We start from the raw sequence: 15,531 nt of genomic DNA on the forward strand, positions 1-15,531 counted from the left end.
CACCACATTTCTTCATCGGGTTCGTAGACAAACTCCACCTCACACTCTGGGAGGACGATGCAGTCGTCATCCGACGAGGGACCTGAAGGGTGTTGCATCTTGTTTGCGCGCATTTCAGCCGTCGCTGTGCATGGCCACCTGAGCGCATATATGCAGTCGTGCACCCTGCTTTAGAGGTAATCTGCCATGTGTGCAAAGAGTGGGCGTGCCGAGACGGCGTGGCTTCATGTAAGCTGTCTTCCCACGTATTTGCTATTGGAGGTTGCGTAACCTCCAGTTTCGATGACTCTGAGTGAGAGGCAGTCAAAGCATTCGCTTCCCACTGCCAGCGCTTTTCGTGATAGCGTCGTCCCAGTGCGGGTAATGCTATCAACTGCAGGGGCGGAGTGCATGCAAAAGCATGGCCGGCTTTGCTTAATTCACACTGCCGACGTAAAGATATCGTCGATGTGGCATGAAGCCGTATCATTCGTCACCGACCCCTAAATTCATCAAAATGAATTGTTTTCTCATTCAAACCTGCTTTTTTCAATTGCCCGATAATACAGAAAATTCGCATAAAATGTCGAATTTTTATACAACGAAATTTCGATATAACGAAGCGAATTGCAAATTTCACCTACGTCATTATGTCGAGGTTTAACTGTATACAATGTTATTCTTTTCACCGGCAAAATGTATTTAGTAATACCAGTAATACAGGCATAGACTATTTAATGCATCGTGTAACCGCGCAAACGACAACGGACGAGGAAAGAAACACACAGGACAGGCGCGGTGTGTTTCTTTCCTCATCCGTTGTCGTTTGCGCAGTTACATGATACATTTATCGACCATTAACTATCCCACCTCTCCCTGTTAAATAGACTAATGCTAAGTACAAACTGGTAAGCCCCCTTGCGATGAAAAGTGCTATTAAGTTCATTTTTTAAATGAATGGTTGGTTCCTTGCATTGCTGCCGTGTCAAAATAATGTCCCAATACTTGTTGTGCTTTCCTGTATATATTGTTACAGCGCAACCAAGAGTGACGCCAGTCAGAAGAAGATGATTTAGCATGCGTAGGTGGAATCGATCTCGACAGCCATCATTTTTGTGCATCGTTGTCTCTCTTGTAAATATTGTAAATACAGTTAAACCTGGATATAACGAAGTTGACAAAAGCTCGCAATTTTTCGTTACATGCAGGTTTCGCGTGAAGGCTCGTACGAATGATGCAAAAACGAAACCAAATAGCTCAATATATCCGTGAAGGTGAACTCACCCTTCAAGCATTTATTTTACACCAAAAAACTCCGTAATTTCCGCTTGCTTTTTCGGCACGAGTGAAGGCACAACACGCCGCTCCAAAGAAGCTAAATCGTGTAGAGCTCCTTCATCGTCGAGCGAGCCGACGAAACGGCGCATAACGTCCAGTGCGTTCATCACCTCCTTTGCAGTAGGCACGTCACACGGATCTGCCTCACAGGCACCATCATCACCGCCATAGGGATTTTGCATGCTTTCAGCTACTGCTGCATCAGACATTTCTTCTGCAGCCACGGCGGCGTTGTCGGCAAACAAAAAGTCAGTCAGTTCAACGTCGTCGGGTACACCACCGTTAGTACATAGCTCGTTCCACGCTTCGGCCACATCGGACGGAGTAGAAAGGTCTTCCTCCTCCTCCTCGTCAGCACCAGCCCGTGCGTTTTTGGCTATTCCGGCTTTTAAAAAGCAATTCGCGATAACTTCTGCCCTGACCTCTTGCTAGGAGGCAGCAAACATCTCGACTGCTTGATAAATGTCGATCTTCATCTCCCGTTCCAGACGGATGTCGAGAAGTATCTTCAGGATTAGGCGGCGCCGGTAACAGCATTTAAAACTGTTAATGACCCCTTTGTCCAGGGGTTGTATTAGGGACGTGCAGTTGGCCAGGAAGTAATGCAGTTCGATGTTCGACAGCTGCAGGCCCTCGACGTGGTGCGCTGAGCAATTGTCCAGCAGTAGGCAAACTTGACGGCCTTGCCGCTTGACGTCCTGGTTAAATTCCTTTAACCACTCAGAAAATATTGGCTGAGTCATCCACGCTTTGGAATTCGCCACATACTTCACGGGCATACGCTTCGTTCCCTTAAAACACCTGGGACGGGCACTTTTGCCGACAACTAGCGGGACAGAACTTTTCGTTTTCTTGCAGTAGAACTCATCACGACCAACCAACGACGCATTTAGAAGCGGAGACGCGTGACTACACGCCGACAGGCAGGCCTAGCACCTCGAAAACAAGTCGGACAAACCAGTACCAGAGCACAGTTGACACACGAACACGTGCAGAACGCAGGACAACACTCAAAATGGCGAATGCAACGCATCCATAGAGAAAGAAAAAAAAGTGATGCATGTCGTTCGTCATCGTCCCTCCCCCTCTCCCTTCCCGTGCCCTGGCAATGAAAGAACCGGCTATCAGCGTTGCTTTTCAAGTAAATTCTTACACATAAGTGTGTCTAAGCCGTTGAAACAAATGAAAATCACAAAATAAGAATGCTTGTCCTCAAATCCATACGAAACAAAATAATTCTGCAAGAGAAATCAGCTGCCGATACCAATGCCACCTGGTGCCATGCTAGACAAGCAAAGCCTGAAAAGACTGCTACGTTAGGCACGAAGCGGCGCTAGTTGCCGCCGCCATCATCATCATCATAGCTAACTTTGCTCGGTCGTGGCAATCCCTGGCGTTCGCGTAGCTGCTGGCTCCTTACAGCATTAATATTCAATAATCTAGAGTGTTTCTTCGACCGAATTTTCCTTAAAAGTGCAAAAAGTAATGACTGATCAGCTTTGGGAGTTCGTTACATCAAGACTAACCGCCACAACGCGTTCGTTACATCAAGGTCGAAAATGCATGGGCTTCAATGGGGGCAGCGTTGGGGAATTCAAAAACTTCGTTAAATCTAAGAATTCGTTACATATAGGTTCGTTACATCCAGGTTTAACTGTACATTGTTATATGCAACTTCTGCAACGTAACAATATGAATATGACGCAAAGTATGACAAGAGGCAGATTATATGCGCTTGTCAGCACTACTGAAATATGCTCTCTCATTCGGCACGTAGTTCAAATAATGAGAGCAATTATAGGCTACTTCCTGTTCATGGAGATGCATGTAGCCAGTTAAAAATTCTGCGAGTCCTTACTTTTCATATTGTCAATGAAATACATGCACTATACTTTACCTTCTTTCTGTAAGCCACAAAATTTATCGCCGTCATATTGTACGTGATAGTCAAGTTCCGTGTGAGCAGCCTGCGACAGTTAATTTTTGCATTGGTTTGGATCTTCTGGAAACTATTTTCGCTCATTATGCTCACAAATTTCAGTTGTGAATGAAAATTGCTTCTGCAGATTGACATTCTCGCACTGCGTAGAGGTCAGTCTTTTTGTAGTACGGAATGTGTGAATAAAAACAAATACGTTCAACTTTTACTTGCGCCGAATTCTGGCTGACTGAGAAATCGGCCAGCTTTAGTTGATCCACTTCACAACACTCAAACAAAAATAACAGTTGATGGTGCCAGGAAGTTATTTTCTTTATACTACCTACAACTATATTTGTGAACTAGATGAACTGTAGCCCTAAACTTAACCAGAAGTTAAGAATTGCAGAGCAACTACTTGCACGAAATGACGAAGTGTAATCTCTTACCTGCAAATATTGATAGTTAATGACGGCTTGCTATATAAATATTTTTCATTATAATTGCTTGGCACTGGTGCATACGAACGCTGTCCCAGTGCTTTAATGAATAGAAGCTTCCAAGGTAAATGCGGCAGAAAAAAAGCACTTCGTAGACACGGCACACTTCAGCGGGTTCTGCTCCGCAATTTGGCCAATGTTGCTGCGCGGCCAGCAGACCTGCAAGAGAGCATGAACACAGCCCGCTTGCATGCGAGATGGGAAAGGAGGCCATCGCGGCAAGCCTCCTTTTCCCAGCAGCGTGCCCTCTCCCTCTACCTTCTGACCTCATCATTGACGTCATGGAGGCATTGCGTTGTGAATTATTTCCAGTTGGATATCTGGCAACCACCAGTGGTGAAAGCGGCACTGCCGCCGCGCATAGGCATGGGACCGAGTGTCCCAAGGGAGGTATAGAGAGTTTCCGCGACCTGGTATAACCATGTACCAACTAGCCCAACAAGCCACTCCTATAGACCAGGCTATAGATAGGCCTGAATGGCAGAAATTAGTTTAGTGACTGCCCCGTTCATGGAACTAGGCGTCGTTCGAAATTTCACTAGCTGTAACACATTGGTTTTATGGAGCAGGTGGCAGTGCCGCGGAAAGTCTGAATAACAGAGTAGGTTAAAAATATATTGTGCATCTGAGAAATCAATCAGCAACTGTATTTCAATACTAAGGGTGCATTACCTGTAGCACTGGCATAGACCACTCGTGCTTTGGGAAGTTTGTTCTGCAGTTCAAGCACGGTGAGGCCAGTCTTGGTCGGTTTGGAGGAGCCCACGGGACACAGGTTCTTGGCTTTGTGGCACTCGTCAAATACAATCTGACTATGCAGTCAAGGAGCACAACAGTGCATTCAGCAGTGCATGGTGAAACTATAAAGCAAGGTAACAGCCAGAGTTTCACGAGAACTTCGGGGCCATATTACTTACAGAAACGCAGCACATTCTCATAGGAACAACAGGATGCAAAATATTTTTTGCCAAAGATCAAAATAATTTTTATGGTTTATACAGGGTCCTGAATATTTCGCTGCACAATTTTGCTCTCACCGCTACACTGTTCTTGCTCAAATTTTACAGAACGACCTCATTTTGGCGTCAAATTTACCTACACTTATGGGAATGCGAGCTGCTGCCACGACGGCGCAAGCATAAACTTGTGGCGCCACCTGCCATCAGCTGCAGAAAGCAGCAATTAAAGGAGAGCTGCCGCGTGTTGTCCGCTCCTGGAACAGGCGACTGACCTCCCTGGAACACTGTTTTCTGCAGCTGACGGCAGGCGGCGACACAAGTTTATGCCTGTGCCATTGCAACAGCAGTTCGCATTCCCATAAGTGTAGGCAAATTCGAATTTTTTTCTTAAGAACCAGGCAATTAACTGTGCCAATGTTATACTAAACGAAATCGACGCCAAAATGCAATCGTTCTGCAAAATTTGAGCAAGAACAGTGCAGCGGTGAGTGCAAAATCTTTTTTAGAATGCGCGCAGCAAGATATTCAGGACCCTGTACAGTTTCCAACGGATTCTCAGACTCCAAAAATTCAGACTTGATGGATACTGCAGACTTCATAAATGCACCGTCAGGTTTCCCATAGAGTTAATGCATTTTCGCAACCGATTTTTCAAACAAAGTCCAAAAGTTCGATTTCCCGGACTAAATCGCTCATTCCAAGCCACACTACCCATCTTGAGGGCTGCCATGTTGGACTTTCCAGCGGCCCGCTTTAGCCTCCAAGATTGGGACGTGCACGCTTTCAATAGACCATTTCATTGAGGGCACCAACATCGCAGTCTATTGTGCGGCGCTATGTTGGTATGTGGGATCGCGCTGGAAGGTGCATGGCGAACATGCTGTTGACGACAAGTGGCAAGTTTTCGCGCTTTCCCGAGAGGTGTCAACAAGTTGTTCGGATTGGAAAGCTTCTTAGCGCGTCATCATTAGGCTTTCAGCTTTGATATAGCCACAATACCGAAAAGTGACGGGCCTAGAGGCGTTGCCGCAGCTCTGCCCACGATCGAAATAGGAGGCAAATCAAGCATGAACATTGGATACGTAATGTATACATGTAACCTGTTATTATTGTATGTCTAGCCTTGAACTCTATTAAGGTATCACTCAGGCGACAACAATCAGAAGTGTCACCATGTACCATGCGGTGTGCCTCACCAGCGTACATCCCAATCCAGGTAACTGCTTCGAGGAAGACGTTTTGCTAGCTTTTGTGGTCCTAAAATTTTCGCGCTTCAATTTTATACACATTATTTATCTGGCACCTGGGCATCAAGCTTTACAAAGTAAAGAACTGTAAAATATCTCGATCAAAAGGGCTGTTAACATGGACAAAAAGAGCTGATGATAGCGGCTGCAAATATGCCACGATCAACCACACGCACGCGACGCGTTGGAAGATTATGTGTACTCTTAAGTTTCGTATGGTGTCTGTGCATGCAAGGGCACCTCGCCGACTTGAGAGAGCTGAAAAACAAAGAACTACTCTCTGCAACAGCAACTTTATTCTATGCAGTAATACAGTGTGCAAAGAGCGATGCCGACAGCTTGCCGGCGAGATTCGGAAGCATGGGAGAGCCAGTGTGAACTAGGGCTGGCCGGCACGGGTTTGGTTGCAGGATGGAAAACAACACACCATTTTTTAGTCGGCACGTACTGTTTTCATAATACGTCCTCGGTAAACTTACACCAGAAGTAATGTGCTTGCACGAAGAAATAGTTAGCTTCATCCATTTGAAATGGTTGACCGACTCGAATGTGCACCTTCAAAAATTAAATTACGGAATTTTAACTGCCAAAACCACGATCTCATCATGAGGCACGACGTAGTGGGGGACTCCGGAATTTTTGACAGCCTGGGGTTCTTTACATGCACCTAAATATAAGTACATGGCTGTTTTCGCATTTCGCACCCATCGAAATGCGGCTGCCATCGCCGGGATTCGATCCCACGACCTTGCGCTTAGCAGCCCAACACCATAGCCATTAAGCAACCACGGCAGATAATACACACCTTCCTTTCATATCCCAGTTTGATCATGGGTGTCCAGTTCCGAGCTCATCGCCGAGCGCTCACTGGGAACAAAACCTTTTGAACATATGCGCGATGCAATCAAGTCCTTTCTGTCTATGCTGGCAATACAAAGTGGACGCTTCTCTTCTGTCGCAGCAGCGGTGTCCACGAAGTCACCGCGGCTGAAGATGCACTTCGTGCTTGCTTCCTAAAGTTATTTATACAGCCCAATACAGCAGAGTGGTGGCTTGTCGACCTCATGTCATCTGACATCACAGAAATCCCAAACAGAACACGTTAGAATCGCACGAATTCGCAATTAAGCCACTAGCTTTCCAAGATGGCACTGGGAGAAAACAGAATTCGCACATACCAATGCGAGGAGGAGAGCGGCGCGGCCACGGAGTAAGACATTTAGGAGGTGAAACTCCCGTCAGCGCGAGCGAGCGCGGGCGACCAGATAAGGTCACAATTGTTGTATGCGTCGACGGGGCCGTATACAGTGGCGGCGCCATGCGGCACGTCGTAGAAGCCGCACCGAAAAAAAAAAAAAAAATGCAGCGCCCGGGCAGGCGGCTCCGGCGCGCTCTTAACGGCGGTAATTTCTTTCCAGGTTGCCAGCACGATAACGGCTCCGCGGGCTTGCGACGTTTTCTGGTCGCCGCAAACAGCGGAGTTTCCACTCCTAAATGTTTCTTGCTCCGTGGGCACGGCGCGCTGCTTGGAGGCTATGTTCCTCCTCGCTGATAAAACAGTCTATAGAGGAGTCCGAAGCCAACAAAATATATATATATATATTACCTAGAATGTAGGCTGAACAAAAAAAAGCAAGGACAGCGTTCACAAAATGCAAACAGCATTTACTAATCTGAATGTGCAAAGCTCATTCAACGTCGTCGTCGCTGCTAAACTCGTCGCTGTGTTCCTTGTCACTGTCACCTTGAAACAGTGCACTATCTTCAATACTGTCAAGCTCATTAGATATGCTGCACTTCTTAAAGGCACGCACGATCAAAGTACCTGGGATGTCGTCCCACGCTGCAGCTGCCCAGCCCGCCAGCTGCGATAATGATGCACATTTGATACGGCCCACTGCCGTTAGCATGTGGTCTTCGTAAGTCAACCAGTCCGTGTAATAGGAAAGGTTTGTTGATGCAGACATCAAGTGGCTGCAACTGGCCCGTCATGCCGCCCGGTATGACAGCGAGGTCCGTGTTCGCTTGGGCGAACGCAGCCTTCACGTTGCCGGTCAAGTGCCCACGGTAAGAGTTGACGACAAGGAGCGAGTTCTTTGTCAAAAGGGCTCCTGGACGCCGTCGCCACACAATCTTAACCCACTCTTCCCACCATCGCAACAGTCATCCACCCGTTCTCATTTGCCCACACAATGACATTTCTTGGGAAAGTTTCTCGAGCAGGCAGTGTCTTCCTGTTAAATATCCTATAAGGAGGGAGTTTATGTCCATCAGCTGTGCAGCACAGCATCACAGTTGCGCGCTGCTTCTCGTAGCCCACAGGGCACACCTTCACCTCTTTGTCACCCTCTTCATTCCCCGTGTACACCACTGGCATATCAAAATACACAGCCTTCTGATCGTCTGGTCGGCGTTGCAGATTTGCCCAAGGTTGTAGCCTGCCGCTTCTCTCTTTCACAGCACGTAGTGCTGAAAAGCTATCAGCTTTTCTATGAAATCGCTTGGCAGCTTCTGGGTGATTGAAGTGCGACGTAGGAGGCTGAAGCCGAAGCGCTTCATGAATTTATGAGGCCAGCCTCGGCTGGCTTTGAAATCCTATGGCGTTAGGCCTCGCTCCCTCGAAAGTTCCCTAGCTTTCGCTTAGAGCACTTCTGTTGTCACTGGAAGAGCAGCTGCTCTCTGCGTCCGAACAAAGTCGGCCAAAACTGTCTCCACTTCGTGGTGATGGAGTTTCTTTGGTCCGCTAAGTGCCATCCTCGTTGCGGCGCACGCAAAAAGCTGCTGTCGTCGTCCGCTCCAACAATGGACGTTCTTATCGTCGAAGCCGAAGTCCCACCTGGCTTGAAGGTTTGACAATGCCTTTGGGGCTATCACAACTTTTCGCTTGAAAGCGGCACTGTAGTGGCATCTCCTGCTTGGTGCCATCGCGATAACACTACGCTGCACACCGATACAGCCGACACGGCACAGGTCAAAGTGGCGACGTCGCTTGTGTATGGTTGGCTACTGGCACGGCTAGTAGCGGCTGCGATACTGACTTTTCTAGACTGTGCTAGCTATGCACCATATTTAGCAGTTTCAATGAAAAACTGGCTCGTTTTCTAAAATCCTCGAATCTAAGCCGAACCTAGCGCTTGGAATATGGTTATTTGAAAAAAAAAAAAAAATCTATCGGCCTAGATTTGAATAAATACGGTATATTTTTTTGCTTGAACGAGTTTTTCAGACTGTTAGATTTTTGGGACTATCTTCCAGTCCCCGCGAGGTCCAGAAAATCTGTCGGCAACTGTAGATCTAAACAGAATCTCCCTGGATATTGCTACAGCATCCTCTGGACTTTTGTGAATCTGCGCAAACCCTTGCTCAAAAGCACTGCAGATGCTGTAGCACATGTACTTTGTACTGACATGCAGCTGTTTAGAGATGACATTCCGATCCGATTGTTCACAGAAAGTACCCCTTTTGCCTGCTTTCACTATCAGGAGGTTTCCAACGGAAAGTTTATGGGCTGGTAACTGTTCTATGAACAGAATTTACTTTTCATAAAATGTGACACAACATTCATATAACGAGCCCAAATTCGTTAACTTTACAAGAAATTCCGGAGAGTCAGCAGGTGTGCAATAATAATAAAATGGTTGTCTATGGCCTTCAAACACAAATGTCCAAGCATAACGCACCACACAGCACATAATCATGCTTTAAGTACACTTAACACACCAATAAATGAAGAAGGATACAACTCCATCAAAGTCGTCGCCACACCAGTGCAGGAGCTGTTTGAGTCGTGTCTTGTACTTGCCGCCACTTTGGCTTTCACCAATCAGAGATGAGTACGTGGAAAATATGACGCCCTTCTTCACGCTGCCATTCACCTTGGAGGAGATCTTCGCGTATTTGAACTGCAATGGCAAAACACCCCTTGGTAGTTTAGAACTCCTGCAACTGAAGTCACGACTTCGGTCTTGCAATTAATCTATGGTTCCTGATAAGAGAAAAGCTATATCTAAAAGCATGTTAACAGGGCTTCAACCAATTACACGACAGAAAGTCCGTGGACCCACTTTTTGAACAATAGATACAAGATACAACATTCTACAAGTAAATGCAAACACTCATTCAGCACATGTGAATCAAGACTGCAGCATACAGAATGCACAAGCATTATTATGCATGTTTTCTTATAGAAAAAAGCAGAATACAACAGATTACCTTTGAGACGTAAGGCAGTCAGGAAACTTCAGTTTCTGAAGATTTAGTGGCCTCGATTAGACAAAATTATTTACAAGTGTTTTTTACATTAGTCTCAAAGGGATTCTGTTGTGCGATTGGGAACGAGCAAATTATTTTGGAAAACTGGTAAATTTATGGCAAATTCTTCACTGCTGTGACGCTCACAACACACATTGAAAACAGAAATCAGGCTATGTCATTCCTTTCTTTTTACTGGAAAGGCGACTTTATCGTAATGATGCTCACTGTAGAAGTGTGAATATGCATACAGAAAGAGAGAATCTTGACTATTCCTACCTTGTTTAAAGAATGAACCTCAATTTTTCCAGCACCAATGTCCCGCAGGTCCCGTTCGGAATCATACTTCAAATCATTAGACACGCTTACCCTAAAGAGAAAAAAAAATAAAAGAAAGAAAAAAATCAGGTCTACGCCCATAAATATTGAGCTTGCAATGGCATGAGCCACTGCTGCCAAATATTTATGACGCAACACATCAGAACAACTGTGTTTACGCAAAAGTAACTATGTTTACACACAGCCCAACCCACTTACAACAATATTCAAGTGTTAGAAAATTCCGTTACGAGGGAGGGCGGGAGGCAAGCGGACTTCCTTTCCCGCCAGCTTGCTGGATGGCACTAATTACCTCTGCCACCTACTGCCATCGAAGCAGTGGAGTTGCCGTGGCAGGAGTGGGCCTCTGCCGCTTCATCTTTTCTCTGCATGCTCGCATGTTTTTTGCTTCGTCTGCTGATAGATCGGCGCCGTGTTTATGTTCTTTGTCCTGCATTATTAATGCAAGTTATGTCTTATCAACAATAGGAAGTCATTGCCACTGATCATAATCAAGTTGGTGCGCTCCCTTCCGTTGCAGTGTCGCCGTGTTCAGAAGACAAGGAGAATGTGGTACTGGGGGCGTCACCTTTGCAGCCTTGTATTCAGTGTCTGTTTTGCCATAGAGAGTCGGATATTGCGCACCGTCTTCAACAACCTTTCCATCGGGGCGTCTCGATTTAGACATGTCATTGTTAAAAAAAAATGCGAATAAGATTAATCAAGCTAACCAAAACAAGTGGTCCGGCTGAACCAGACGCAAGTACGAATAGAGCAGTCTGGAGGGCCCGCATGATACCAGTTTTACATGCATACGTCACTGTGGCCACTCTTATTGGTCTCCTCCGCTAGCAGCTCGCTTTCCACCGCCGCGAGCCATGAAAAATCGACCCAAGACCAATCCGTCCCGTGGCGTGCGTTTTGGCGCTATTTGAGAGAAAGTAAAACTTCCGTCGAATTAACCGTTGCAAATGCTTGCACATCTGAATTACCAGGCGTTTCCGCCCACTGAAATACCATATTTACTCGCATAATGGATGCAGCCCAACTTTTCAAATCAAGAAGAGTGTTTTTTTCTTTTTCTCTCATAATGACAGCACCCTGAACTTGTTGCCTTGAAGTAGGATATACACATTACAATTCGGCGTCTGGTATGGCGTCCAGAAGGTGCGATTGTGCCCAACCTCTTGTCGGATACTGAATCGTACTGTCTCTCCTACTTTTGTTGCTATAGCAATTATATGGATGCTCCAGGCACATTTTTGCCGTTGTCCTCATCACCGTGCGCCGCATGGTGCAGGTGTGAGTGAAAGTGCGCGAGGGAAGCCGGCAATCGTGGCTCAATCTCGCGCGCAGTCTTTCGTCACACAGCGTAGGGGAGGGGCGATGGTGTTGGTGTTCTGGCAACTGCGTATTGCACAACCGCACTCGAGGGGCACCAACGATTGTGGCGTTTCACTCCGGTAGCAACTGCGCATTGGGCGGCCGCGCTGCGCCCCAACTTCGAACCGATCTGCATCAGGGCCGAGTCGATGGTGGCTCATGCCTTTGTGCGTGCTGCATTCTCGCCACTCAGTTTGCGTTGAAGCAAATTTTTGCAAGTTTATACGGCTGATAAAACTACTATCCTTACTTTGTGTAGCTGTCTACGCATTTGCTATCTCAGTTCATGGTTTGCATTTTGGGCAAAACTGACTATTTTAGAGCTGGGTGCGAAACAACGCTCAAAATTTTACCTCGCATAGTGAATGCACCCCTCAACTTTGTGCATATTTTTTGGGGAAAAAAATGTGTTCATTATGCAAGTAAATACTGTACACAACTTTGACAGGACCACGGCGCCAGTTCACATAAATCAGAAGTTCGAATTGAGCGTGTTCGAATTAATGAAATTCCGCTGTGCAAGTAATAAAAAGAAAGTTGTTTCGAGAAGCGTCTCCCCTTAAGGGCGGAAGCGAGGATCGGTTAACTCATTTGTTCTTAGATCTAGAGAAACGAAATTTGGCAGCCACACTCGAAAGTGTCATAAATAAAGAAATATGCAGTTCTATTACGATACCTTGACTAATTTTCAAGTTACAAAATGTTACATGTGTTCCGCTAGTGGAAAACCTGGCACTGTAACGAAACATGCCAGGGAGCTGCCTGTAGTTTTAATGTTTGCTCAAAAGAGCGGTACAGGGTACAACAGTTCCAAAACTTGTTTAACCGCTTTATTTATTTATTTTTACACAGAACATCATGTTAACCTTCACTAATTGCACTAGAACTTGTCATTCCCAAATTAGCACGCAGAAAAAAAAGAAAAATAGCTCTCAGCAAGATATTGAAGACTGTCATACCCTCAAGCACACTTCAGGGAATACATGAAAACAAACAGTCGACGCTCGACGTACTTAGTTACACAGTCGGAGGCGCCGATGCACAAGATACTTAGGTGTGGGTCCGAGATGACCGCGAGCAATGTGCTTTGTCGCTGAGGCAGAGACTCCTATGCGCGAAATGCTTAGCAGCGGGTCCGAGGATTGCGTGCATGATGTGCTTGGTCGCGAATTCCGAAACACCGTGTGCTGAAAGGCTTAGCCGCGTGATCCTTGGTCATGATGTACGCGTCGCCGATGCTCAGTACGCTTAGCCATGGGTCTGAGACATCCACAAACGTAGGGATCGGCCACGCTACTGCGATGTCCGCGTAGCACTTTCTTTGACACGTCGAGATTATGGCGAGTGAAGACTTCCCGACTCGTGAGGTGCAAAGAGCCGAGCAGACGACGCAAGCGCCGGACCAATGGCAAACCCCGCTGGAGACACGTGGCGGGCGCGGCCAATTGCAGACTGTGACACGACCTTCAATCACTTGCTTTTTGTGTGTGTTTCTGTGTGGAGGAGGTAGCTGAAGCGGCAAATTTGAAGACAGAGAAATGCGCTTTCTAGCGAGACTAAGATGGCGGCGCTCGGATGCGCCGTTCCGGAGATATTGTGGCTTGAAAAATGCTGCTCTTGATTATCACAAAATTTTTTGCCACCCTGGCATATAAAACAAATTTTTTAGACCACTTCTACATGGTTTACAGTGATGATATCTTGGAATCAGATTGAGAAAGTTATAGAAACTGAAAATGTAATTTTCAAAAAATCATTTCTTTTTGCCATTTTTCGCGATGCGAAAGCCGCGTCCCCCCTTGATAATTGGTATAACATCCCTACATTATCTTGGTCTAAATTTCTTTCCTTGCGAAGATAAATTAGCAGGCTTTCTGATGATAAAAATTGGAAGTATCTTACTTTCTTTTTTCTTGTTATAAAGATCAGATGTGCATTTAGATTTAGGTGCACATAGGTTGCTTATGTGGTGCCTATAAAACTGGGTACACATTAGAAATGAGCAAATTTAATCAAACAAGCCTCAAAACGAGGTTGGTCGCTCTATTGCCAATATAAGCACTGCATCATCACACATGCAAGAAAATGGTGCAACTGCTCTGCGGAGAGAATGTACTAACAATGTAGCTCCGTTGGATCTTGACCTCCTGCTTACAAATTGGTATATGATTAAAGCACCCTCTTTTCTTTTTCTGGAACGCTTACTACAGGCTTCATGCACATCAAACCAGGTACTTGCTAAAAGAGCTACATAGCGTTCTTTATATACCTTTCACAGTGCAATTAAATATGCAATTGCACTATGCGCCACAACGGAAGGTGATGCCTGCTCACCAGATTGCTCTCTTGCGACCCAAGAGGTAGTTCTCGTAAATAATCCCGGCAATGGTTCGACCTTTGCCCACGCCAGCACCGTCTCCTGTAAAATTACAAATGCGTGCAATGATCAGCCACAAGTGTAGTTATTTAGACTTGTTGGTGTAATGTTTTGCACATTTTTCTTGTACCGCAAAACACACAAGGATGTAGAAGAACAACAGAGACACACAGAGGCGCTAGTGCATGTTTAGTGCATTTCTTGTAGTTCACTACAAGAAAAATCTGCAAAATTATCAGCCACAAGCCTGTGATAGAACCAAGAATCTGTAGTGACCATGAAAATGCACTGTCCCTATTTCTCAAGCAAAGTGGCAAACAGCCTAAACTGTGCCAGCATCGAGCAGTCAATTGAGAGTTTTAGAGTTTTATCGTGTTCGGTATTCTGGTACTGTTGAACCACCTCTACATGATACCAGTTCTACAATATATCGATTCTAACAATGAGCAGCTGGTGCACCACCATCAACTTTTGTATGTGTTCTATGGCAAAACAAGCTGCTTACTACAATGCTCTCATGCCAGGTTATCGGTTATAACAATTAAATCTGGCTACTGGGTGCACGCAGAAAGAAAAAAGAACTAGAACTCCCTGGGGGGGAAATGTAGACAGTCTTGTAGACAGTAGACTCTAGCATATGCTAAAGAGGATGAAGGCAAAAGCCTGCACACTCACGAGATATTCACTAAATTACTGTACATTCTCATTCTATTGCGTTATGTTCTATTACTTGTTTTCTGCCAACAAAGGTTGTGGGTTCGAGTGCCTTAACTCTGCCTTGTGGCTTTGACTACCACCAATGGTCATGGATCTGACCATCAAGGGTGGTACCATAAATTTTGGTCCCACTGAAGGACGAGGGTTCGACTACCACCAATGGTCGTGGCTTTGACCCCCAATAGTGGCTCCATCAGTTTTGGTGTTATTGTCGTGGGCTCGAGTGCCTTAATCAACTTTGCTTTAACACCAAAGGTTGTGGGCTCGAGTGCCTTAATCAACTTTGCCTCAACACCAAAGGACGTGGGCTCAAGTGCCTTAATCAACTTTGTCTTAACACCAAAGGTTGTGGGTTCAACTCCCACCAACGGTCATGGTTTCGGCCATCAATGGCAACACGATCAATTTAGGTGCCACTAAATTTTGGCCCCAGGAAAGGTTGAAGGTTCAACTTCTACCGATGGTCGTGGCTTCAACCATCAATTTCAGTGTCATTGAATTTTGGTCCCACCAAAGGTCTTGGGTTCGACTCCCACTAATGATC

General features: G+C 45.9%; 1 protein-coding gene across 1 annotated transcript in view; it reads right to left on the bottom strand.

The window, feature by feature from the left end:
* The window catches only part of sno (Protein strawberry notch), a 99,451-nt gene that overhangs the window by 60,339 nt on the left and 23,581 nt on the right, over positions 1-15,531 (bottom strand). The window contains exons 6-9 of the mRNA XM_075686001.1: positions 14,228-14,312; positions 10,472-10,562; positions 9,682-9,843; positions 4,408-4,543 (exon numbers count right to left, since the gene is read on the bottom strand). Of these exons, the coding sequence (XP_075542116.1) occupies positions 4,408-4,543; positions 9,682-9,843; positions 10,472-10,562; positions 14,228-14,312 (474 nt within the window). The remainder of the gene's footprint in view (positions 1-4,407; positions 4,544-9,681; positions 9,844-10,471; positions 10,563-14,227; positions 14,313-15,531) is intronic.

The sequence above is a fragment of the Dermacentor variabilis genome, chromosome 3 (genome assembly GCF_050947875.1).
Source record: "Dermacentor variabilis isolate Ectoservices chromosome 3, ASM5094787v1, whole genome shotgun sequence".
NCBI lineage: Eukaryota > Metazoa > Arthropoda > Arachnida > Ixodida > Ixodidae > Dermacentor > Dermacentor variabilis.